Below are 26828 nucleotides of genomic sequence, written 5' to 3'. Positions count from 1 at the left end.
ACTGCATTCACTTGCTTTTAAGAAAGGTGAAGATTTCGAGGTGAACAAGTGAAAGAAAATGTTGCGCAAGTGACAAACCAAGTTAAGATTTAATGCATATAAACCACAAGTACCAAAGGAATTCACAGACTATGGCTCGGTCCCTTAAATACTATACTACAGGCCCACATGATCAATGTGATGTTTTCTTTGGTTGCACTAATATAATATACTAATATACCATCTGCTAACATCATCTTTCCACTCCACTATAGTACACGGATGTGGTAGAGGTGTTGAAAAAGTTGATAAAGTTAACTTTTTAAAATAATTTTCTCTGTCTGTGTTGCTTCACTGCTGATTCTTGCCGTACATCTATTGCCAATTATGCGCGCGCATACGTTGCCACGTCATTATTGTGTACAAAAAGTAAAAGGGTCTATGGTTGGATACAGTGGGAAAGTGGGGGCGTTGAGTAGCAACCAACAGCACAGTGAGTCTACGACCTTCAGTAATTTATTTGCAGTCCGTGTGTGAACAACCCTCAAGTGCACAAGTCAGCCCATCTCATCGCTTCACATAATTATTGATAACTTATGATGCAGGCACAGGGCCAAGTGAGAACTCTCTCAGGGCCAAAGACCAATCACAGTCTTTTCTGTCATTAACCAGATCGATACAGCCTGCTAGTGGCCAAGATGTGCCATATTTTACATTTACTAGAGCAGAGCATCATAAAATGTGTCATATAAATCACAGATATTATTAGCATATAAATTGTGACGTCTCTAGAAGTCTTTATGTGTCACATGTCATCTGTAAAGGACTGATTCTGATTTTCCTACCTGCCATTGCTCATCTGTTGGGGAGAATGGCCGGATATGTCGGAGGGCTCCGAGCGTTTGTCAGGAGAACGGGAACGGCTGTGGAGTGTGCGATCGTGGGAATGATCTGATGTCAGTGAATGGATTTCGGAAATGTCTGTTGAAAAAAAACATGATTGGCAAATATGTTTTAAATTACTTTTTGTTAGTTAACAGAAAAAGAATCCCAAAACAAGCATTTTATTATTGTTTACAAGATCATTGTGGTTCAGTGTTATCAAGTGATCTGTACAAAAGCACATTAAAATGTATAGACTGATTTAACAAAAGATAGAAAGCTAGCAACAAACACAATACAGATGAATATGTAAATGAAACATCTAGAGTTGACTAGTTAACGCAACAATCCTGTAGTAAGGCTGGTCTACATGTCTGCCTAGGACCCTCTTACCATCACGGTCCGAATTAGCTGAGGGAATGCTGTCATCCAGATCAGGAATGTTAAGGAGTGTGGCTCTCTCGTCTCTCTGTACCACCATCTTCAGCTTGCCTTTTGATCGCTCAATCAGCTTCTTTGCATCGACTAAGGACATGTTTTCAGTCACTGCGCCGTTGATCTGTATGGAGATGAGGACAAATAGGTAGAGAGAAAATGCATAATTCACACACCATTTTCAAACATTCCTATGTGTCAGACATTTTGTACAGCACAGTTATCAGAAGGACCAGCTAGATTACATCAAAGGCTGATTAAGCAATGATTGCTCTGTTAAAGGTTTACTCCACTTTCTTTAAAAAAATCCAGACAATTTACTCACCCCCATGTCATCCAAAATCTCAGTCGAGAAGAAATTACGTTTTTTGAGGAAAAAGAATTCCAGGATTTCTCAATTGAATAGACTTTATTGGAACTCAACAGTACTCAACTGCAAAGCTAAAATGCAGTTTCAAAGGACTCTAAACAATCCCAAACGAGGCATAAGGGTGTTATCTAGCAAAATGATTGTCATTTTCTGCAAAGAAAAACTCAATACGACTTTCAAACCACAACGTATTGTCTTGCACCAGCCGTGTGACACACCAGCGCGACCTTACATAAAGGTCATGTGTCACAAATGTGAAATGTACATATGAGGACCATTTTAATAAGTATCTTTTATGAACGGTCCTCTTTCTCCACACTTGTAAACAAATGTGCGGTAGTTTTGCATGTGTCATGTGTGATATTTCGACGTGCTTAAGCATTATGTAAGGTCGCGCTGACTCCTCACACGGCTGGTGCAAGACGAGAAGTTCAGTTTACAAGAGCATATTTTTAATTTTTCTTGCCGAAAATGACAATGGTTTTGCTAGATAAGACCCTTATACCTCGTTTGGGATTGTTTAGAGTCCTTTGAAGCTGCGTTGAAATTGCAATTTTAAACTGCATTTAAACTTTAAACGGTTGAGGTCCAATAAAGTCTATTAAACTGAGAAAAATCCTGAAATGTTTTCTTCAAAAAACGTAATTTCTTCTCGACTGAACAAAGAAAGATGGGGGTGAGGAATATATCAGGATTTTTTTTTAAATATAAAAGAAAGAAAGTGAAATATTCTTTTAAGACAGCCTTTTGTATCAACTGAGGATGAAATTTGTGTTTTTACACATTACGTTACACTTATTACATGGTACTATGACTAAATAAATAATATGCAACTAGAAGCGGTTTAAATACATAACATGGTGACTACACTGCAAAATATGACTTTCTTAGTTAGTATTTTTGTCTTGTTTTCAGTAGAAATATCTAAAAATTCTTAAACTAAAAAGCTTTTTCTTGATTAGCAAAATGACCTTAGTAAATAAGTCTAGTTTTAAGACAAATAATATACAATTTAAGTGAAATTGTCCTTAAAACAAGCAAAATTATCTGCCAATGGGGTGAGAAAAATAATTGTGAAATAAGATTTCGTTTTTCTTAAACACTTAATTCAAGTAAAATTTTCTCACCCCATTGGCAGATAATTTTTGCTTGTTTTAAGCACAAATTCACTTAAATTGTATATTTTTTGTCTAAAAACTAGTATTATTTTCTTAGGTCATTTTTCTCATCACGAAAATACATCTTGATTTAAGAATTTGTAGATATTTGTACTGAAAACAAGACAAAAATTCTAAGTAAGAAAGTCATTTTTTCCAGTGTATATCCAGCAATTGACCGTTACTCAATTACTTATGCAATTATGAAATATAATGAGCAATGTAAAATGCAATTAAGTATAATACACACTTTTATTATAATATTAACACTCTTGAGCCTATCATTTCTGTAAACCAACCCAAGCAGTGTCAGATACAAAACTCAGTACAGTCACAACTGTAATTTATGTGCATACCGTATAAGTTAATGTATAAGTTAAGTAAAAATAAATCATTGCTTTTAAGTGCTTATTTTAGCTTTTTTGTAAGTGTGTAAGACTTTACGTGAGGTAAATGTGTGTCATCTATGTGAATAGTCCGTCCCGGATGGGACACTCATAGAGGAACTGCAGTCTCACACTTCAGTGCTCTTGGACAGGACCTGTTCCACTCACTGAGCACTAGCACCATTTAGTTGAAGACAGCTCGTAAAATTTGTGTGGTAAGGTCAAGTCATTTACTCCCATTTACGAAACTAATAACCTGGTACATGGTGTAAGCACTCCCTAGTCAAAGAAGAGCAGCTACTTCTGTGTTCTTTATTTTGGGAATTACCTTTTGTACAAGCACATTTTACATAATTACATAATCACAACACCGTTTAACATCATCACTAGCCTGTATTTATCTTTGCAACTATATTTACCGTAAAAAATGTGTGTATATATATATATATATATATATATATATATATATATATATATATATATATATATATATATATATATATATATATATATATATATATATATATATATATATATATATATATATATATATATATATATATAATAATCTCCACATAACATAGTATACAAAATGTATGGATTTTTGCTTGATAAGCAGTCCCATTCAAAAGCTTTGTTTAGTAATATATATATACACATTTAACTTTTTTAAAGCCATTTACCCATTTTAGTAACTACTGTATGCACTGGTTATTCAAAGGATTTCATTTTCTTTGACCTCTAATAACATCTTGAGCATGTTTTTTCTGTATCTCTCCTTGCCCTGCCATAATCATCTAGCTCTGTCGAGAAACATTTCCACACAACCCCTCTCATACCTTCAGGACGACGTCTCCCTCTTGTATGTTGCCATCACGGGCTGCAAGGCTCTCGGGAGAAATGTCCTTTACAAAGATGTGGCTGGCCAGACGCAAACCGTATTCTGCACCCAACATAAAACACACACATAAGCAAGCAGAATGACAGACCATAACAAACCTTTAAAATAAATGAGTGACGGATAATTTCACTACTGAGTAACTAACTAAAGTATTGTTCTTAAGAAGAGTGCCCTGTGGGTATTTGTGCCAGCTGACTGATCACAATGATTAGCTGAAGCACAACTGGAGCCCATTTTACAACTGCTTACACTTTCTAATTTGTTTGCTAACACCTCTGGTATTGGCAATAAAAGTAAGTTAGGGGACAAACTTCTTAATTTTTAACAGTCTGTAATGGCACTCACCTTCACTCTTGCGGGATTTAACAAGCGTGACTTTGGAAGGTCGAGGTTGGATGTTGGACGCGACAGATCTTCTGTCTGAGCGTGGGGAGATACTTCTCTCACGGGACGCACTGTGGTCCCGTCGTCCACCGCTGGCACTGCGCTCATTTTTTCTGCTTGTTCCCCCACTGGCACCTCCTGCACGTGCTGGACCCTCATAATCATCTTCCTCAGTGTCATCCTCCTCCTCTCGTTCTGACATAGTCTCTCGATCCCCCCCTCGCGTTACAGGAAGTTGCACCTTTCGCTTTCTGCGGATAGTCTGGAAAAATAAAATGTATAACATCATATATAATACATTATAGAAAGAAATAGTCAATCATTAGCCAAGTTCTTTTTAATTCATACATAAATACACAATATATTATATTTCTGACAAGAAGGTATATAAAAAGAGGCATAATGAGCAGTCAGGATGGCCATTATGGGAAAATAAACGCCTTCAGGGTGATAACAGACGCTTTCACTTTGTGGATGACTACATAAACTGCCATCCTCCATTAATGGTGAAATAATGATTGATGAAATTAATGGGGGTTAATAAAATATTCCAGCAACTTACAATTTTGGCATTTTTCCCACTCTTCCTCAGCTGCTGAACAGCATAAGCATGTTCCACATTGTCCATGGAGACACCATTTACCATCACCACTCGATCATTTTCTCTGTAGATGAAATTAGTACAAAAAATGATTTAAAAAAACTCAATATCTGTAAAGTTGAAGTACATTATTTTTGATAGTGAAAAAATCAGAATTTATACACAGATTTCCTAAGACTCTCATTGTCTGCCGCCACTGTTTGGTAAAAATTAAATGTGAAATAAATTAAAGGTCACGCTTTCATGATCGCATTTTTTTTTTCAAACTTTAGTTAATGTTGCTATTAGAGCATAAATAATACCTGCAAAATTATAAAGTGTAATGCCAAGCGATATATTTTCTTTAACAGAATTCGCTTTTCAAAGCCTACAGCGAACGGCCGATTTTTACTACAGCCCTCTACTTCCCGGTTGGATGACTTCAAAATGAGATTTGCCATTAATGTAAAAAAAATGAAACACTTCAGCTTTAAATCCAATGCCCAAACAACTACTTATACATCAAATCACATTAATGTTCCCGTGTTTTTGACCTGTGGTTGTATCAATAAACTTACTGTAGAAGTCCTTCTGCAGGCCCCCCTTTGAGTACATCGGAGATCACAATGGAGGTCTCCCCACTCTGGAAATGAGGGTTGTCACGGCCTCCTGAGATAGCGATTCCAAACCCAAAACCTGCAGCCTGCCATTAATATGCACACACACACACAATGAGCTCTTGGAAAGCACCACAGAATAACACAGAGTAATTCCATTACAGGGCATGAGATGATAGATGAATATGTAGGTTACGCTGTGTGAGCATGTATGTGTGTGTGTGTGTGTGTGTGTGTGTGTGTGTGTGTGTGTGTGAGGCTGTATTTGTGTGTGTGTGCTGTGCGTAATCTGTTTGCTTTTCAATCTCCCACAGGTATCTGGAGCTCTAAGCTCTTGCATACGAGCAATCACATGGAAAGGCAGATGACAGAGAAGACGGAGGGAAAGAAGGACAGAGACCCCAGACAGACGGTCAGAGGGTACAGCTCCGATTAAACACACTTGGTTGTTAGGCATGTCGTGAAAATTAATATTTTGATTTATTGTACGATAAGTGAACATGACCTCTGTAGCTTTAGGAAAGATTATATATTGCCATAGTGTTTACGTGTGTGTGTGTGTGTGTGTGTGTGTGTGTGTGTGTGTGTGTGTGTGTGTGTGTGCAAAATAAATAATAAAAATAAACGTCATTAGCCAATCACAATTGCCTCTGTCATTTCTGTCTTTCTCTTAAAAGTAGCATGCGCAGCTCAGGATCCACATGTGCATGTGTGCACACACACGCACAGAGAAGACTGTGACATGCAAAGAGAAAGCATTACCCAACTTGAAATTTTGTGAATACAATACATACAGTTTGACGGAATAAATCACACTGAAATTGGTTTGAAAGCAACAATTTGCATCTCCAACTTGTGAGGAGAGGAAATTAATGTAAACGAACCGGCATGTCTACTCTGTTTAAAACAGAGACAATGAACAAAGCAATACAAATAAAAAGTCATCAGAAACATAAGAGCTAGTGTTTAGATCTGAGGTGTAGCTATTATAAACATACTCACAGATGCGATCAGAGTAACACAAGTCTAAAGCAATGAACCCTATAAAGCTAGGATTTACACTAAACAATCACTGTTAGCTGTGTAAAATTGAAATGTATATTTTATAATATTTATTTATGTTTTAAATATTAAGTATGTTTTTTTTCTTAGATTTTAATTTCATATTAATATTTCATATTTTTCATCTTAATATTCTTAAAAATTAAAGTTGTGTTCTTAGAAAGGATGTATTTGCATTATTATGCTATTTTATTGTCATATATATTTGTTGACATAAACTGTCAATACTATCAACTATCGCCATTATTTCTGGGGCAATTAACCGACTTAAAAGCTGAGCTGAAAAGTAGCTATTGTCGTACTACCAGATCCGTGTACTATAGTGGAGTGGATAGAAGACTTAAGCAGATGGCCAAAAATATAGTTGCCAGATACATATATACGTATATTTGTATATTATATTAGTGCAATCAAACGCAACAACCAGACATTTTGATGCTGGGAAACCGTTTTAATAAACTTTCTGAGTTGCTACCACATTAGAACCAATGGGGAATAACACCACTTCTGTTGCCTAAATGCGCGCACAGGCTATTTGATCACGTGAGCTGTAAAAGGGGCTATATATAAATCACAGGAAAAAAAATATTTTTGCATTTTAGGCTTTTGGGAAGCAATATAAAACAATGAAGTGTACTTTACCCACTCATTGTGTAACAATTCCAATTATCCCTTAATAAATACCTCTGGAAATGGGATTATCAAACTAGGCCAGAGATATACTCTCTATACTAACGTAGATATAATGTGGTCTAAAATATCTTAGATATGATCCGTCTCAGGTTTAATTTGTGCTTAAATGTGAGCATAGAAACAGGCAGGAAGAGGAAAGGAAACAGGAAGTGGAGCAGAGCAGGCATTTTGTCCTCTCAAACACAACTTCCTGCCATCTGGGGGATCAGCTATTGTGTGTTGTTCAATGACCACATATCCTGCAGCTAGTCCTTCCAACAAAGAATAGAGCAAGAGAGAACGAAAAAAAGAAAAAAGGAAAGAAAACGAAGCATCATAACTAAAAAGTAGTAAATATTCCACACTTACCCTGTGAAGAGTCACTGTGTGCTGTTCCCATATTACAGTTTCCTCCATCGTTGTACTCTAAGATAGAGAAAAAGAAAGCACTTCAGTTAGGACAAAGACAAGGCAAAGATAATGAATTTGTACCAATAGGAATTTCTTCTCTTTATCTACTGCATTAACAGAAAGAAGACATTTTACTTTGACCTCTATGAGCAGGCAAGAGTAAAGTCAATTTAAGCCAAACCAACTTTCTCTTCCTAGGGTAAATCTCTTTTTCTCTGTGTGTTTGATTGTGTAAGCAAAGTCTGCCAGAGGGCTAAACAGCACTGCATAGCCAAAAATGTCCATGCCCAAGCACCAAACACATACACACAAACACACCAAACATAACAACTCTCTCTGTTACTCTTTTATGAATAAAAGTAAAATGTTTAAAAATTTGGTAAACCTGCTTTAACCCAGTAAAAAACTCTCAACATCTAAAATCTACACACACACACCATCCCTCAAACCATTTGTCTTCTGTGCACTTAGATGACTTTGCTGGAAAAAAAAACGTGCTGTTTAATGCATTCTGCCAACAAACTGCTATTTCTGAATGTCCTGAGGCCAGGATACAGTGAACTTGTAGTGAAAGTATTTGATGAACGTATACTCATGCCAAGAGAAATGGGGTGTTGTTTGGGAGCTTTTGCATCGGAGCTCTTTGTTTTTGGATAAAACCTTATGTCTTGTAAAAAAAAAACACCTGACCGGTCAGCTTCACCCTCTTATCCTACTTGACCAACCAGAAGATGCCTAAACTTAAAGGCAATGTCTCTGCCTTGTGAAAATGTTCACACAAACTGCTCCACCACAAACACATTGCGATGATTATCTTAGAGACAAGTTAATAAAGATTAAAAATAAAGCAAGCACAGATTATATTATTTATCATTCTAACCCTGAGCTGAGAGGAACAGTGTGTGCTCCTTCACCGATGTATTACAGACGTCAGTTTGATTAAATTATTACAAACAGATGAAAGTTCTGGGTTAAGGTTTGAGAGCTCCACCTGTTCAGGTTCAGCTTCTGTCCAAAAGCGCTTATTTAACAACAAACTCTTTATCTTGCCTTTGTCTGTCTGCTATACCAGTTTAGTAACACCAGTTAAAAAAATAATAATTAACAATTAGTGATAAACTTATTTTTTTATAATCGGCCTTAGCCAAATAACTTATGAGATAAACTGAACTCTTAGTTCTTCCATGAGTCTCTTACAAAATGTACACATAGTTTGCCAATAAAAGCCATAAGTTTTATATTTATATGACAAAATGAAAGAAATATTCAATTTTGTGTAAATGCCAACTTTTTAATGAGATGTAACACATCACACACTCTACTGTGCTCCAGATACTGACATTGGCCCAGTACCAACAAGCCATTAATATGACAAAAGATTTCAGATAACAGTACTGTAGTAAATGCAATATCTGCAATATTAAATGATAATAAGTGTTTGTAATTGAAAGATGACCAGATCAACAGTCTCTGTCCCTTGACTGCTCTTCCTATCACATAAACCACACATAAAGACATAAATTAGTTCAAATAGTACTTAGAAATATGTATTTTATGTCATCTTCAACTACTTAAGCATGTAAAATAAAGTTGTAACAGGTAATCTGTTGCGTTTGCTTGAGTAAACAAAAAATGATCTCAAGTGTTTCTTTGATTTGATTTAAACCTCCTGTTTTGGTGAAGAAATAATGAAAGGCCTTCAAATTCATATGTTTAGATATTTTAAATAAGCCTTACTCTACATTTGTGAATTGATTTTACACTACTACCACTATCAGATTTAGTACATCCCACCAGCATTTCTGCACTGAACACACAGTTAACATCTGTGACCTTTTACCACACTGCTCAGCAAGCACCTACTTAGTGACCCTAATTGGCACAGGGGCCACATTCAGTTTAGCACCTCATCTATGCCCCCATTTTTGCCCCATTCTCTCGCTTCACTGTGAAAGGATCTGACCCATTTGAAAAGCATTCACCTCCCACCCTCTTGGCATGCCTCTCACCCTCCTCTGACCCTCCATCCACACATTCCTTTCATGTGTCTGTAGGGTCAGAGGTCCTGGATTCATCCAACTGTAAGAGCCGACAGCAGGGGCCCCAACCATGGGAAAAATGCCATGCTGTGATCCATGTGACAAACAAGAGATAGACTGATAAGAGACCTAGGGGGTCTTATCCTTGGTGGTGGGTAAATAGCAGACAGACCTGGTTTGGAAGGGACGACCCCATTACGCCTGCGCAGATGCTAAGGCAAGGTCAGGTGCAAAAAGCACAGACTACTAAAGAGCTGTGCACAATGAAATTTCTCCACAAAAAGACTTCTAACAACTAACATTACTGATATTTGAGCCACTACTTTGCCAATATTTGACTACTTTGAGATTAGTGGCATCAACCAATTATGGGCCAAGCAAAAGGTTTAAAGGAACACTACCCTTTTTTTGAAAAGAGACTCATTTTCAAAGAGGCACATTGAAACTCTTTGGTCATTTTTGAGCGCGATGCTAATGGTCTAATGGGATTCAATTGAATTTAGCTATGCAAAAAGTGGTACCGCAAAACCCAGAAATCGGCTGAATGGATTGCAAAACTGTAAAAATCTAATGTTTAACTCTAGTGGAGCAGGTTAATGAGCTCATTTTCAAAAAAGTGAAGTGTCCCTTTAAAGACAGTTAAGGGATGCTAAGTAGAGTATGACGGAATGCATTATGTCTCTGTATTGATGCTCTTCTATAGTTTACACTTACTACAAAGTCATTGTATGAATCATGAATGATTTAAAACTAAAACAGACATTTTCTGTTCTGGTTTTAAATCTTTGTAGTTAGTGTAAATTATAAAAGAGCATCAATACAGAGAAAGTACAAAACAAAGTACAGAGAAAATAATACATTCCTGGAAAGATGCATTTCAAGATAAACCTATGCAACTGGAGGTTATTCTTCTTTCAAAATACTGTAAAACCTTTACTTATACTCCCTAAATAAAGGTTTAGCACATGCTATAGTGAATGATACACCAGTAAGTACACTAACCCATGGGATTTATTCCACTTGCATCCTGAAAAATCCTTTCCAATGGAAGAGATGATTCTAACGGCGGTTTCACTAGCAGATTGATAAGAGAACATGACATTTTACCATAAAATCATAATTGTGATGCCAAGTGTATTGACTACAGGCGTGGGAGATATTGGCGATGGCGAAAAAGAATATCTCGATATTTCAACTTTCTATTGATGCAATCACGAAGCTCGCCACTTGCGGACGCCACAGACATTTAAGTAAAACTTTTTAACTTTAGACTTCAGTTTTCTCCAAACAACGCATATTTTGCCCAGCAGCTATTTTATTAATTGTACATCATCTTTACTCTTTAGGTTTTTGGATTGTTGCTTCAACCTAAGAAACGTCATAACAGGTAAGAACTCCGTAGTTGTATTGCAAATTAGTAGCAGCTTACTTTCGTGCAATTGAGGAACGATCGTGAATTTGTACAAAGAAACCCAACATAAAAAACAGTCAAACAAACCCCTACATTATTAAAATCGCTTCATATAATTGTTTAAGTAAGGGATAATGTAGAGGCAGCCGGTAGTTATCGGGAAATAAGCCCCGACAGTGTGATCAGGACCCGACGCGAAGCGGAGGGTCTTGTATCACACTGAAGGGGCTTATTTCCCGATAACTACCGGCTGACTCTACATTATCCCGCTTATTACACGGCTACTTGTCACATAAGAAAAAAACTGGACATGAATATGAATTTGAAACATTTTATTGGCATATTTGTTTTAAATTAACATTTTTATCCTTCCGCGAAACTTTGCACAGATGCATAAAATGATGGTAATACCTTATTAAGATCCTCTGCTTCATACTTGTCTGTCTCCATTTTTTTCTCTTTTAGCCAGTCTTTGAGAAGTTTTAATGCCCATTCTGTATTTTTTTGTGTGTTGGCTTCGTAGCTGTCATGCTCTATTTTGTCAAGTTCAGTCTCAGTAAGCTCTCTGTGTCTTGTCGTGGTTGTCCAGTGTTTGTCACAAGATGGCGCCAAACAAACAGTAATCTTTATTGGCGCGGAGCGATCTTACTCGTAAAAGTAGTCCGGCTATGCGTTATTATTTTGGAGCGGTTATTATTCGAAAAGAACGAACCTGCAAATGTCTCAACTGACCAATCAGAATCAAGCATTCCAGAGAGCCGTGTAATAAAAGGTTATAGTGTGCGTTATTTGTTTTCTCTTTAACTCCCTTCAGCTCTTTTCATGTTTGGGTGGTCGGATAGTACAAATTATAAATATTCAATATCCAAATGTTGCGTATCGCCCAGACAACAATCCGGATATTATCGTCTAAACGATATATCGCCCACCTCTACATAAAAAGCAATAATTAAAAACACACTGTTGCCAGAAACTTGCGATTTCATTCACTCTCCGCCCAGCACCAAATAAATTCTCATCTTTCTATATAACCTTCAGAGAAATACATGCATCTATAAATCTAAAACGTGTACTGTTAGAGAGGAACACAATCATGCTGTCAAGCACTGAGTGAACCCTTTTCTTTCATTGTTAACTTCAGAGAAACAGATTTGATGGTGTGCCATGGGCTTTTTATGTCATAATTATGTTATGTGCAAATAAGTCTATATTTGTCATTACACGGACCAGAACAGCACAAAAACAATGTGGATTAAACAAATCACAGTTATTTACACTGGTGATTTTGCTGTGTGTAAAATAAAGTAATGTGAATTTGAGATTTTTGTACTGTCTGTTGGTAAGATGCACATTATGCACTGCAAGTTTAGCCGTTGTGAAAGCACAATGGCCACCATGCTACGCCTAGGCACAGCTCACACATACGGTGTGAAATGCTGTAAAAGCTGATGTGTGTGGTCTCTGGTTAGACAAAACCCAGTAGAAGCCATTTATATGAATCAGGCTAAGCACTTCTGACTCTCTAATCTGACCAGATTATCTTTTAATTTATCACAACAACACAGCCCAGAGTAAACAAACTCATCTGAAATACGAGATGCATGAAGCTCTAGAGAAGAAAACCACCTGAAGGACACTTGTGCCGCCTCCTAAATAAAATAAACAGCATCTTAAGAAGCTGCTATATTATACTATAACTATATTATATTATATTATATCAATGCAAAATTGTAGATCAAGATCTCTGACAAAAAAACTACCTATCGCCTTAAAATCCTTCTCGCAGCCAAAGTAATCCCTTGAAATGCAATAGGGAAAGCTTTGACACACAGCAGTGATCTAATAATTCCATAAAAGCAGCAGCAAACAATACCTCTTTATGTGCACAAGAACGCCTGGGTATATTTATACATTCAACGTTTATTCAGGCCAAAGTTCTGGCCATAGTATTGCTGTTCTAAGAAACCAACTGCAGACATGGGCAGTCCCGCTTGGTGCCAAAGACTCGGTGAGTGGTTCAAGAGAGCCTTTGTTTCAAGCTGTCCTCAGACCTGCCGGGAGGAGAAAAGAGGTTCAAAGAGCCCAGATAGACAGCTAATAGTGCGTTCTGACAGCCAGGTGAAACTGAGAGGCTTTCTCTAAGATCAGCAGCCATCTTTTCTGGGCCAGCTGCTTCACTCAAGCAGGCAGGCAGCTTAAAAGATGGTGTATATCTAAAGAGATTTCTCTCCAGATCAATGAAATCAATGAACAAATGACTGCTGGTTAGCAGTACTTTGCTTTTCAATGGCGATAAGCAGTTTCAGGGTGTTTGCTAGTGAGCTACAAACATCTTAGCTGTTATATAATGACCATGCTAGTCAATAGACCCTTTGGCAGGCACAAATTCAGTGGAAGGATTGTAAAGCTGCTATCGTTTTTCGGTTAATTGCACGGTTTTGGAAAGTTTTTTTTTTATAATAATACCGTCTGGTTTGTAATGCATTAGGGGATATTTACATGTACCTGGCAGTGTGTAAACTAAACCCTTCACAAAAACATTCCAGCTTACTCATTTTCACACCCATATAAATGCATCTACATAAATACACTAAAGAATGACTTGCTTTTCTGAGAGACCGTTATTACCACCGAAACTAGAGCGAAAAGTGTAGAGAAGACAAAAACAGCTTGTGAGGGAGCCGTAATGTAAAACTATGCGAGAGCTCGACCTGAACTACTGATCTATTATAGATGATGCAAATGTCTGCATGCTAATAGCTACATACACCCATAGTGGCAAAGCAATGACCACGCTCCAAGTTAATGCACCACTTTTTACTTAATATTTTAAGACCAAGCATTGACAGGCTCAGTTTCTGACATGGCACTTCCACAGGCAAATTTAACCCTGGAGAACCCAAGAACCCTTATCTTAGCATTAATTAACATTGGCCAAATTTGACACGTTTGTTCTCCAGGGTTAAAAACTGTGAAGTGTAATTTTAGACATGTTTCGGTTCAATTCTCCTAACGGTAAAGGTGCTGACCATATCCTTTCTTCTTTCAACTGTAAATAATTCATCAAGTGACTTTTGAAGGTTTAGGAGGGAACATTGTCTGTCCTCACCCGTGAGGGACAGAGCTCTGATTGGACAGGACGTAACCGAGAGCTGGAATTTACTGCAGGAAGCTCCTTCCTGTTTGCAGGGAGTATTTTCAACTTTAAAAGAAAACACCCAAGGCGTCAACTAATAAACCTAAATCAGCTCAACGTTGCAGAAAGATTATAAAGTGCACAGTGCATCTGTGGAAACACAGACATTAATAAAAAGAAGAAGAACTTTAAAATGATACACAAACGACTACAGAAAATGCACTGCATCATACAAAGTAGAAACAGCTATTATGTCAGCAATTAAGAGATTTTAGTTAAGACTGCAGGCCAGATTTTGCTGCAGCCCATCCTGCAAACCTGAAACAGTGATCAGCCAATCTGACGACTTGACATACTGCAGATGTTCACGAAGGATAAGCCTTCCCTGAGCGTTTTTTCACAGTGATCACTACCTATCTTTGCTCCAACTACTGTCATTTATTTGTTGACCCAAAATATTTCAAATCCAGACTTGGAGCCCATTCAGAAGGGCAAAGATTGTTGCTTATGTAGCAAACGGCATAATCCTCTCTGATGCAGACTCACAGTGTAGTGGTAGCCGGTGAAGCAGGTTATATAAATAATGATCTGTGTGGCTCTCCATGTATTTCTTCCACTCTGTGTATATCCATACAGACTGCAGCAGCGTGCTGTACAATTACTCGATTACTGTAAATCCATAGAGAGACAGTCAGCTGGCCAGCGGCATCGCACGGGTACGGAGCGTGCTCCTCATTAGAAAAATCCCTCATTAGAATGACAGCCAGGAACTCCACACGTTCTCAGATTAATACTTGCATGAGATGATTTCCTGTCCCGTGCCGACACAGAAAAAAATCCATCTGCAGTAGTTCCACACGATCCCTTGAAGGTTCTTCCTCCGTGTAATAGGTGTGGTGTGTGTGAGAGTGCAGTAGGGAGGGGAGAGAAACACACCCACTGTGTGTATGTGTGGGGTGTTAGTGATGGGGAAATGAGACACCGTAGCTCTTGCCCTGGACTGTGTGCAGTCTGTTATCCACAGCTGCAACACACACGCACACACACGCTCACACACACACGCACGCACACACACCTGCAGCTCCTTCATACTCAAGCTGTTTACTGCAGCATCATCAGATGTGTGTATTGCAATGACAAACACATGAAGAATTTACACACTACAGTTTACATTACATCTGAGATACATTACATCTGAGAGTGCAATAACAATGATGTGTTACGTTCTATCAAGTTTTTTTTTTTAAATCATGCAACTTGTGCTGTATCGTATTTGAACGCTGGCACTCACGGACCAGTGTGCATTTCAGACAGGCGTGTCTAGTTTTGCTTTTTTGATTTTATTGTCCAGTCCAATTTGTCTTTTGATTTTAAACTGACCTGACCACGGAATAAGTCTACATCATGAAGGCTAAGGAAAACACAAGTGTTTATAAAAGTCTGGCAACCAAACTTTACAAAATTAGAGCAACTCTGTCAGACGGATCCACTTGTGCTGGATTCAAACTAGATTTTTAACAGGCCCTCAAGATAAACCTCACACAGTTCTATTAAGACCTACAGGACGTCATATCATGCACTAGTTTGTCATCAAATCAGAAAATAAATGCATGTGCGTGGTTTCAAGAGAGATATCACACATAATAGGCAAACTTAGGATGCTGCAGACAAAATTCACCAAGTGCACCAAATACAACACACGTCATGTGTACATGATGCACAGATTATGGAATGCATGCAGAAAATCACTGGCAGTGTAAATAAACCAAAATCAAACATTCCCTGTACAAATCGTGGACACATTTTCCATAATCTATGTGTGAAGGGCTATACAGTGATACCTACATGTGACATGCTAATAACATGGCAAAAGAAAAAGAGAGCCATTTCGTATCATCAAACATAAATGATATAGAAGTGGTTGCAAATTAAGGCTGCAACAAAACATTCATGTTGTGTAATAAGCATAACTATTTTTACTCCATTCGAAAAAAAAAACAAAAAATGTGTGCGTCACATCAGCAAGAATCTCATGAATATTCATAAACCCTAAAGCACATGAGATGTCTTGAGAAAAATCTACTAGTAACACCAGCATTTCTGAGACCTAGGGTTGTGCCGATAGTATCGTGTATCAACAATCACCAGACATATCGCCAATAGCAGGTTTTCATGACAATAGTTGGCGATGGTTATTATTATCATCATCATCACAGTTTCAAATTAACATCCGCATTGTGTGCTTTTCCTCGCATGAGAGGGTTTGTGGGTTTCACTGCGCGAGAGAGCTTGTAACACACACGAATTTAGGAAGGTTGCAGTCATGACGGTGTTGCCCTTGCTTCATTTTTGTCTATCAATCAAGTGACTTGTTAAAAAATTAACAAATAAATAAATGACTACTGCCCCGCCCCCCTGATACTATTGTGTATCGCGATCCCACAGACTGACGATTGGACGATCGCAAATTGGGGCATATCGCCCAACACTACTGAGACCTGTTCCCAACCTCCCTCTCCTGCTGCTGTTTTGCATGCTGTAGGTCAGGGGTTTTCAACCTTTTGTGTGCAAGGGCAACCACAATAAAGAAAACAATCTGGAGGGCAAATTTTCTTATATACTGCAATACTTAAAACTGTGTTTTACTTGTTGATTTCATTTTAATGTACTTGTTGATTTGTTTTATCATTGTTAAAACGCATAAAAAAGCTAAGCTAATATAAGAAAATATAGATAAATATTAAAATCAAGGCTATTAGTAGAATGTGCTTTGGCGGGACAAACTCCATGTGGGCAACCTGGTGCCCACGGGCACCATTTTGGAGACCACTGCTTTAGGTAAACACAAAAACTGCACGAAGCCTCATAGCTGGAACTCATACATCACAGGCACAGTGACACTTTGGTGAAATCCTCCAAAAATAAGTTGAAGGTACAACACACACATATACACTTCCATCTCTTATACAGACTTCTCTGTATAAGACTCTACGATTTGCTGCTGTCATCTTAAATGGAGCATGGCTTCTTTAGCCTATTTGCTTTGTGATGGGCAGGCAGAGAGATTATATTGCTTTCTCCAGTTATTTTTAAAACATGTCAAGGTCACATGATCCTTCCATATTTTTCCTGTTCCTCACAATCTGCTTGTTCCCTAGGCTGTGCCCTTAACAAGCCACACAAACACACTCTCACTCTTCAAAGAGAGACACACAAACACACTTTCACACACACGATTATAATGCACTGGCAGGCATAGCCAGCCCAAATCCATCTTAAATGCAGTAATCCTGTATTCACAGAAGCTGTGTGTGTGTGTTTGGGATCTCTCAATGCTGTCAGCTTTCTGTTTGCTATATGATCATGTAGACTCACAATAAGTTTCTTATGACTATGCGATAACATCTAGATAGTAAAGGTGTTCAGTGACTATAACCTCATTCACACAGCACTTTGGTCCCAAAAAATACCCGTAAAATTGGTAGACAGGCTTCTGTGTGAACGCAAACACGTACCGTAAGTGTTCTGAGATCGCTCCCATAAAGAGGATCTAGTAACATTGCTGTAAGATACCCAGAAAGCCCTCTATGTGAATGAGACATAGATACAATTCCGTAACTGTCTGCGCTGAAGTGGAGATCATTCAGCAGCATAAAATATAAGCGCGTCACACGCTCATATGAGCTTATAATAAACAAAAATGCACGCACATCACTGCAACAAGATAGATCATTCAGCTCTTTGAAACGGGGGTTTTTAATACACATTAACGATTAGAAATGTCTTTAAACTGGACTGAAGCAAAGATCAAGGAGCTCATCACTATCCACTGTGAAGCTGAGTTCATGCGCTCCTTTATAGTCTTATAAAAATGCATGCAAGTTGTTTCTGGAGAGAGAAATAACGGATAAGCAAACTTCAGATGCTGTGGAGTAAAAAACTACCAAGTGCAGGACTTTAAACATGTCACATGTCTTTATGGGATCTTTACTGTATCTGTGTAAACGTACACACATATTCTGGCAAATCACTGGCAGTGTGAATTAGGGCTGTCAACGAATATTCTAAATTCGAATATATATTCGAATAGTAAAAAAAAAAACGAATTTCGAATATGAAAATTAATATTCGAATAATTTTTTTTTTTAAAGCCCGCGGTAGTAGAGGCGTGGCTGTCTGCTTTGTAAGTAGGCGCCTGGTTCAGGAACAGGTCACAGTAGTCACACTGTCTGTCACTGTTAAAAGTTGACGTGTCTTGCATGGAAGATGGCAGAAATTGAAAGTAATTTACGGGACTGACAATCGCATTCTACAACCGCATTAACTCCCGCAAACTGCAGTGACAACCGCGTTTACAGAAACTTTGCATAGTGTGTAGCCTACACAACCGAAATGAACAACTAGTTAATAAAGTGTTTAAACGTGCATCATGGACATGACAGGTCTCTCTTCTGAAGAAATAAATTATTACAAGGGGGAAAAGTCTTCTGTATGCGCGGTACAAAGAATGACAGAGGCACAAGCGTTTGCTGACTAGTGTTGCCAGATCTTGCACTAAAAAAACAGCGAACAAGAAAAATCCAATAATAAACCAAAATAAATCCAAACGCTTTACCTCAAAGATCAAAATATTGGGACAGGCACCTTCACATTTTAACAACACCAAAAACTTGATCGCTTCATGAGCCAAAAGCCATAAACGGTTAAGCGCTAAAATGGTATGGGAGTACAAAAAAGACGAGGACCTGGCAACACTGCAAGAGCGCGCGCAGCCTCACAAATGCGTACAATACACAATATCACGACGGAGGTTTATTGCAAAACATAATGCTGTTAAATTATTTTCATCAAAGCTGTGAGTGATAAGCATGTGAGACGACAGACCGTTGCTATGGTTATCTCCGTGTCAATCATCATATTTTCACATTTAAATGCGGTTGTCACTCCTGAAAGTTTGCAGTGTGTACGAGACCACAATTGTGGAACTCCAGCTTAACAGTCACGTCAACACTTACTTTGCATCGCCCGCCACAAGCTATTTGTCTGCAACACAACAAGAGGTCATAACGGAGAAATTAATTTCGTTCATTTGTAAGGACATGAGACCGATCAGTGTCGTGGATGGAGCAGGCATCAGGGAGTTTTGTCAAGCAATGTAACCGAGGTACCATATCATTTTGATGTCTCTTAATTTACTTGTTTTGTGTATGTAATATACGTTGTCAAATATGTTTAAACTTAAATAGACTACCTATAGAAGTAGTTATGTCTCTTTATATTAATTTGTCCTGTTATTGAAGTAATGCGTCGTTAAACGTCGTTAACGTCGTTGAAAAAAATGGGCAACCAGATATTCGAATAGTTCGAATATTCGTGGGTTCTTTAGGGAGAATATTCGAACGTCATTTTAGAGCAATTTTGACAGCCCTAGTGTGAATTAAACAAAAATCAAACAATCCCATTATCCGTGTATTTTCCCTAATGTCTGTGTGAAAAGGGCTTATAAGATGCCAAACAAGAACTCTCTCTTACAGCACTCTTTTCAGCTTCTGCTTTGCTCTCCCTCCTTGTACTGTAGTTCAGAAAAGCACCACTAAGGGTGCACTCACATTATCCAAACCAAACCAAGCCCCAGCGCGATTGTCACCCCTCCCTACTCCCCCAGGTGCACGCACTCACACTGTAATTTGTATCGATCCGAGTCCGGGCGCGCTTTCGTCATTAACTCTTTCCCCGCCATTGACGAGATATCTCGTCAATTAAGAGAAAACGCTTCCCCGCCAATGACGAGATTTTCCGTCTTTCCGCAATACCGCTATTATCCACCAGGTGGCGCCCTTCCGCAACTTTTTAAAACCGGAAGTATTGCCCTATGGCAAGCGGCTGCATGTCCGTGTCTGTTTTAAAGATCGCTCTGAATGTGATCTCTATGAAAAGTCCGTCACAAAAATGGAATTATTTTTGCTTTTTGCTCAAAATATGGTGTTTTTGCCAAAACCTACCCATATTCAAAAGCTGATTGCAAAAGAACCACTAAAGGTAGGATGAAACGGTTTTTTTGTTTGAATGCAGAGGGTCTGTTCTTTCATTTGGTATATTGTATGTTTATATATTTAAAGAAGAACATTTTCTGGAAGGCATTAAACTTTGGTGAAAATCATGAAAAACGCTGGCGCTGGCTGGCAACATTATTAAAAACGCTGGCGGTGAAAGAGTTAAGATGCGATGGTTTTGAAAAAGCAGGAAGTAAAGCTCTCTCTTAACACTGGAACCCACCGTAATGTTAAGTCTGTGTTTTTTTATTCTGAGTCGTTTGGTGCGCGATTACAGACAGCCCTCTCACATGTCATCATATTGCTAAGTTGATCTGTCACATGTGCAGCTCGGACATTCCCGTAACCCCGCTGCGCGAATCAAAAGGTTTTTACGGAGGCAGATGAAGGTGAGTGGGCGCGCAACTGACGTCTTCACCTTTTAAGAGCGCGATTGCGCTCACACCACAGCCTTCCGCACCTGAGCCCAAGTGAACCGCGCTCCGGCCCACCTCTGCAACCCGGCCGCGGCGCGATTAATCAATCCGGGCACGGATCAGAGCGATCACACTAGTCAATCAAACCAGGCTTTGGGGGTCAAACGCGCCCGAGCGCGGTTTGGTTTGGATAGTGTGAGTGCGCCCTAAGAAGCCTTTTTAGTCAAATAATCTAAAGAGATGTTAAATATAAATAGATACATTTTAACAATTTTCCTTTTAACTTTTCTTTCCACTGACTGGGCTGAAACTACTGGTGTATGGGTGTCAGAGCTCTGACTTGAAAGTCAATGAGATCCAGCATTGGGGTTTAGAATTAAAAACCCTCTAATCCCCTCCAGTGAGTGTTAACATACACAACAAAATGCTGACAATCATCAAAAATGAACTAATATAAGCCTGCCAAATGTACATCAAAAGGTAAACACACATGTGCAAATGACATCACAGTAAGGGTGTAACTCTCTGCTCGAGCAGAAATCTAGTGTAGGATTATGCTTTAACTTTTCATAACCTAATAAAAAGACGTTACTGTGTTTCTATTCCCTTACACACTTAAAAGGTTATTAGGCATAAACAGTGCAAGATTGTGCCCTCTAAACATACTCTATGCCAAACCTTTCAGATTACCAATAGCATATTAAGTGAAAGGTGCAGACAGGAGTGTAAATGTAAAAGTGAACGAGGTAAGCAGTGCTTGACAATCCACTTCTAAAAATAGCACATGGCAGGCATGAATGAGAGGGACAGAGAGATAGAGACAATAAACAGAAAGACAGGCAGTCAGAGAGACAGCTGCTGGTGTACTCCAGAAGCTTTAGACACGTAGGATTATACCAGCAGCCAATTAGATGCCGACATCTCTGGCAGAATGACGATTCAGCAGCTTTATCATGACAACATCATAGTAAGTGTGACCATGACAACTTTATCTGTTTCTCTTGGAGTCTCCCAATGGATGGGACACCAGTCAGAAACACACAGCATTTTCACACAGCATTAATGATTGCATTTTGCTTGACTCTTATGGACACTTACTTTCTATTACTTTACTGTACACAAATACTGATGAATTAGAGATCTTTTGGGGGAAACCGTGTTTTGTTTTTCTTTGATATAAATTGCAACATGAGAAATATATGAATGACTTCATGAGATGACACGAAAAGCTTTGTTTGAAAGTATTTAACTTCTGCCTTGCATTTCTTGTATAGCTCACAGATTTTTACAGAGAATTGTGTAATATCGTTTGAAATGGTTCTCATATAGTGTAACACAGTGGCAAAGGCATCCGAAATAGTTTTCCTTTTAAATAAATGTACTGAATGTTCTTTGATGTAACTAGGGCAGACGCACATTGCAATGTCGATGCTGAAACGGCAAATTGTCCAGCCCTTACATAGACCTTTGTTTAGAGGTCTGTGCGATGGGAAATCTTTTATACCAAAATATATAATTAATGTTTATGTAAAATAGACTTTTTGGCACGCAAAGTATCATAAAATAAAATATTTACCATTTTATTTCTCCCATCTCTAGTCTCATCTAGTCAACAACATTAATCTTGGATAGCAGAAAGTATGTCAACATAATAAGCCAAGGTTAAAATAAAGCCCACAAAAATATTTTTTGTCATATATATTAAATGTAAACATAAAATCAATTGCACGATTTAGTAAATTTTGTGTAAACACAGCTCAAACCTTGGAAATGTTAGTGGTTTTGAAAGCTTGAGTCTTAAAAACCTCGATATACCTTAAAACCGGTTACCGGCTCATGCCTAAACCATACCGTTAAACAAACAGAGACCGGTAGTTAAGTTCCGCCCAGATGCGTAACAACTCGCGTGTGTCCAAAGAAAGCATCTACACATCCTCTCTGAAGACAGCATCTATAACACTGCATCTAAAATGTCAATACAATATGAGGCTCCATTTCAAAGCAAAGACAACACAGATTTTAACATAAAAACCCAAATGAAACAATACAAGGCCATTTCATACAAAATTTTATTTAATATCATGATTTTTTGCTTTTTTGCACTTGGTTCATGCCTTCAAGCTACCCTTAACTGCTATGTGTTTGACCAGGTGGTCCTATAATACGAGCAGTCATCTGTTTAGCACTGAGCATACTGCAGTGTTCAGCAGACACCCTCACAGCAAGGTCATCTCAACCAAACATCTCTCTGAGCTGAGAGCACACATGAAGCAAAGACATCTGGAAGGATGCTTGTGAAATACTTTGATGTATGCTTAACATTCTGCAAGATATCCTTCCTGAAGGAGCGATTCACCTTGTATTTTCACCAACACCTAGAGTCAACTATCCATCCACTAGTCCAAAGCAGCAGCATAGTGAAGGTGTAAGGGTTGACATTATCATCTCTCTGTTGTGTGCGTCACTCACACATACCCTCTCTATTTTATTTTAAGTTTGCAGTGGCAGGTCAGGGACGATAACCAGGCCTCAGATCCCGGTCTTGCCATAGGAGCTTTTAAATCAGCACTGCACTGACCCAATGAGCATTCACAGAGTTATCAGCCAAAAGTTAAAAACATACACACACACACACACACACACACACACACACACACACACACACACAATTCCACAGGGCAGGAATGTGCTGATAAGAAGCCAAAGCCATCCACACTCTTTTACTCTTGCTCTTCGCCTGACAGGACTGGTGATTATTTCAGGCTAAAATACTAAATCTGTTACTACATTTTCAGGCATTAGATGCAAGTCTGGATATTTTATTTATAAAAATATGTGTGCTATTTGTAAATATTTATTTTGATTAAAGGGACACTGTTTTGGAATCCATTCAGTTGATCTTTGAATCTGGCTGTACCACTTTTAGCATAGCTTAGCACAATCCATTGAATCCGATTAGACCATTAGCATTGCGCTCAAAAATAACCAAAGAGTTGCGATATTATTTAAAACTTGACTCTTCTGAAGTTACATCGTGTACTAAGACAGACAGACAATTAAAAGTTGCTGTTTTCTAAGCTGATATGGCTAGGAACTATACTCTCAAACTGGCATAATCAATGACTTTGCTGCGGTACCATGGCTGCAGGAGGCGCAATGATATTACGCAGCAGCCGAAAATCTTTTTGGTAACTTTTAATAGCAGGGGACTATTTTCAGGCACTGTGTAATGTCATTAATAAAATATCAGAAGTATTGGGTCATTTTTGAGCACAATGCTAATGGTCTAAACAGATTCAATGGATTATGCTAAGCTACGCTAAAAGTGGTACCCCCAGACCCAGGGATCGGCTGAATGGATTCCAAAACGGTAAAAATTAAGTGTTTAACTCTAGAAGAGCTAGAATATGAGCCTATTTTCTAAAAAAGTGGAATGTCCCTTTTAAGTATGGAGAGAGAAATGCAGCCTAAATAATAAAGCTTATTTTGCAAAAAAAGAAAAAGGCTCTCATTGCATGTTACAGTACATACAATATTTTTTATTTCTTTTTATTCCTTTATTTAACCAGGGAAAAAAAATTCTGAGATTAAAATCTCTTTTACAGAAGTGACCTGGCCAAGATGAGCAGTACAGTATTAAAGAAATAAAAATATCAAATAAACACGCCAGAGAGTATATACACAGCATTAGAACAAATTAAAAACATGTACAATTCATTTCTTCCTTTAACAGCTCAATAACAAGAGATTTAAAAATATTCATTGACACTAGGGTAGCTAGTTAAAATGCTATTCTGTAAAAAGTTCCAATCGCTGGGTGCTGCATACCAAAATGCTTGTTTTCCAAATTCAGTTTGTATGGACGGTACTAAAAGGGCGTACCAATCTTGTGACAGCAAAGAGTAAGCTCCAGAAGGTTTATGTTGAGTAAGAGAACAGAGATATTGAGGCAACTGTCCCAAAATAGATTTACAAACAAAAAGGTACCAGTGCTTACATCTGCGCATAGATAATGACAACCATCCCACTCTGTGATACAATTCACAATGGTGAGTACTATAGTTGCAGTTTAATATAAACCCAAGCGCACCATGATATAAAATATCCAAAGAATTTAAAAGTTTGGCAGTTGCTGATCAGTGATTTATACAAAATATCTCCGTAATCAAGGACAGGCATAAAAGTAGCAGAACCTAATTTTCATTTCACTTCCATGTTCCTGTCACTGAGCTGATGATCAAAACCAGGCTATTCCCACATCAAAATTCCACAGCCTGGAATGGTGATGTAAAAGACACACAGATCCTCCTCATACAAACACACAATGACATGTAAATGTACAACAACAGCCTCATTTAGCCCATTGTGTATGTGTGCGAGTGTGCAGAGAGAGAACAAAAGGGAGGAGAGGCAAAATGATGTGTGTAAGGGGGAAAAGGGGGATAAAGAGAACACCTTGGTGGTGTTGTTTATATCCCAGACACTCAGTAACACCAGTCGCTGAGGGTCACATGATCAGTCCAAGCCCACTCAAAAGAATTCCCAAGCTCTTACAGGCGGCATTCTGCCCTACAATGCTAGCGTTGTCACCCAAGATAGACAGCGACAGAGTTAATGGGTTACGGCTTAAGCTAGATTAATTCTCATCTCCACTACACAACATAATTATCATCCTGAAATAATAATTAGGCTCTCCCTGCATATATTAATGTGGTGTGCATGCATGAGTCTATACTACTCAGAGTTGATAAAGCATCGTATGAATTGTCAACTAAATTCATGTAATTAAAAGTCTTGATCAGATCACCCGGTTAAAATTTATTTTCAGTAATTTCCAGTGGCTAGTGACTGCTTATCCTAGGGGTGTTAATTCAAAATAAGTGTTCGGAGTGTCATGTGTTTTGCTTGCGTTTTCAAAATATGTGTTTGTTGCGTCATGTGAACCATGTGCATCACGTGTTTTGTCAAAATAAGTGCCTGTTGCACACGCGTCAAAACCGTTTATGATAAAAGAGACGCTCACGTTCACAAATACACACAAGACACTCCCTTAACAGTAAACTCTGATTACACATGAGATTATGCGAGTATCTGGCAAACGGGAACATCTCTTTTATCATAAACCCTTTAGACGCGTCTGCAGCAGGCACTTATTTTGACAAGACACGTAACGCACACAGGATCTCTCGATGCGCAGAACACTATTTTGAAAAAAGGAACCACACACATCATGGGCTACATACATGTCGTGGTAACACAGGTACTGGAGCAAACTTACTAGGGCTGGGCGATATTGACCAAAATTCTTATCTGGGTAATTTTGGGATAAATGGTGATATACAATTTATTAAAACATTATGCATGCATGTACATTTCTGACAGAGCTTCTGTTGCAAAGAAGGAGGGTCATTTTAGACCATAATGATATAGACAGCAATGTCTCATCCCGCTGGGAAAAAATAGGGATAATAGGCTTTCCGCGATAGTCTGTGAAACGGTGATAACCGGTGCTACAGCCTCTCACCGGTTATATCACTTGCCCACCGCGACACCGTCTTTCACCGTCGTTTTGATATTTTCGTGTAATTAGTTTCGTTAGAGAGAGCAAACACTTACAACTGAATGTGTCTACTGCCTGAATTTAGCGGAGCTGAACACGCGTCACGTCACAGAGCAGCAGGTGTCAGATTTCATTTATTTCATTTATTAGTTTGCGAGGCGAGCTGACTGACCAGACGATGGCCGAAGCCGCGTGCTTACTCGTTTTTGTTTTAATATACATTTATAATATTTAATATAAGCGAGATCATTTTGTTGTCGTGTTTTTCATAAAAAAAAATAATAAACCCAACATTCAAGCAGCGCTTTATGGAGAAGTAGCCGGTTGCTCTGCTTGGGACTGGCAGGTTCTGTGAGAATTACCTGCGCACATTGACT

The 26828-nt window shown here is 38.4% G+C and overlaps 1 protein-coding gene across 11 annotated transcripts in view; it reads right to left on the bottom strand.

Annotated features, from left to right (window-relative positions):
- tjp1a (tight junction protein 1a) overlaps nt 1–26828 on the bottom strand; it is a 111255-nt gene that overhangs the window by 29408 nt on the left and 55019 nt on the right. For 10 of the 11 annotated variants that reach the window (XM_065267530.2, XM_065267532.2, XM_065267533.2 and 7 more), the window contains 7 exons: nt 7795–7851; nt 5653–5777; nt 5057–5159; nt 4456–4756; nt 4049–4152; nt 1255–1420; nt 825–960 (listed from right to left, as the gene is read on the bottom strand). In XM_065267530.2, the coding sequence (XP_065123602.1) occupies nt 825–960; nt 1255–1420; nt 4049–4152; nt 4456–4756; nt 5057–5159; nt 5653–5777; nt 7795–7851 (992 nt within the window). Of the gene's footprint in view, nt 1–824; nt 961–1254; nt 1421–4048; nt 4153–4455; nt 4757–5056; nt 5160–5652; nt 5778–7794; nt 7852–14968; nt 15283–26828 lie in introns of those variants that run through there. The other variant, XM_065267540.2, reaches the window with a different exon arrangement.

Source organism: Paramisgurnus dabryanus, chromosome 2 (genome assembly GCF_030506205.2).
Source record: "Paramisgurnus dabryanus chromosome 2, PD_genome_1.1, whole genome shotgun sequence".
Lineage (NCBI taxonomy): Eukaryota > Metazoa > Chordata > Actinopteri > Cypriniformes > Cobitidae > Paramisgurnus > Paramisgurnus dabryanus.
Note: the sequence above shows the minus strand (reverse complement) of the source record. Positions and strands in the feature narration are given on the sequence as shown.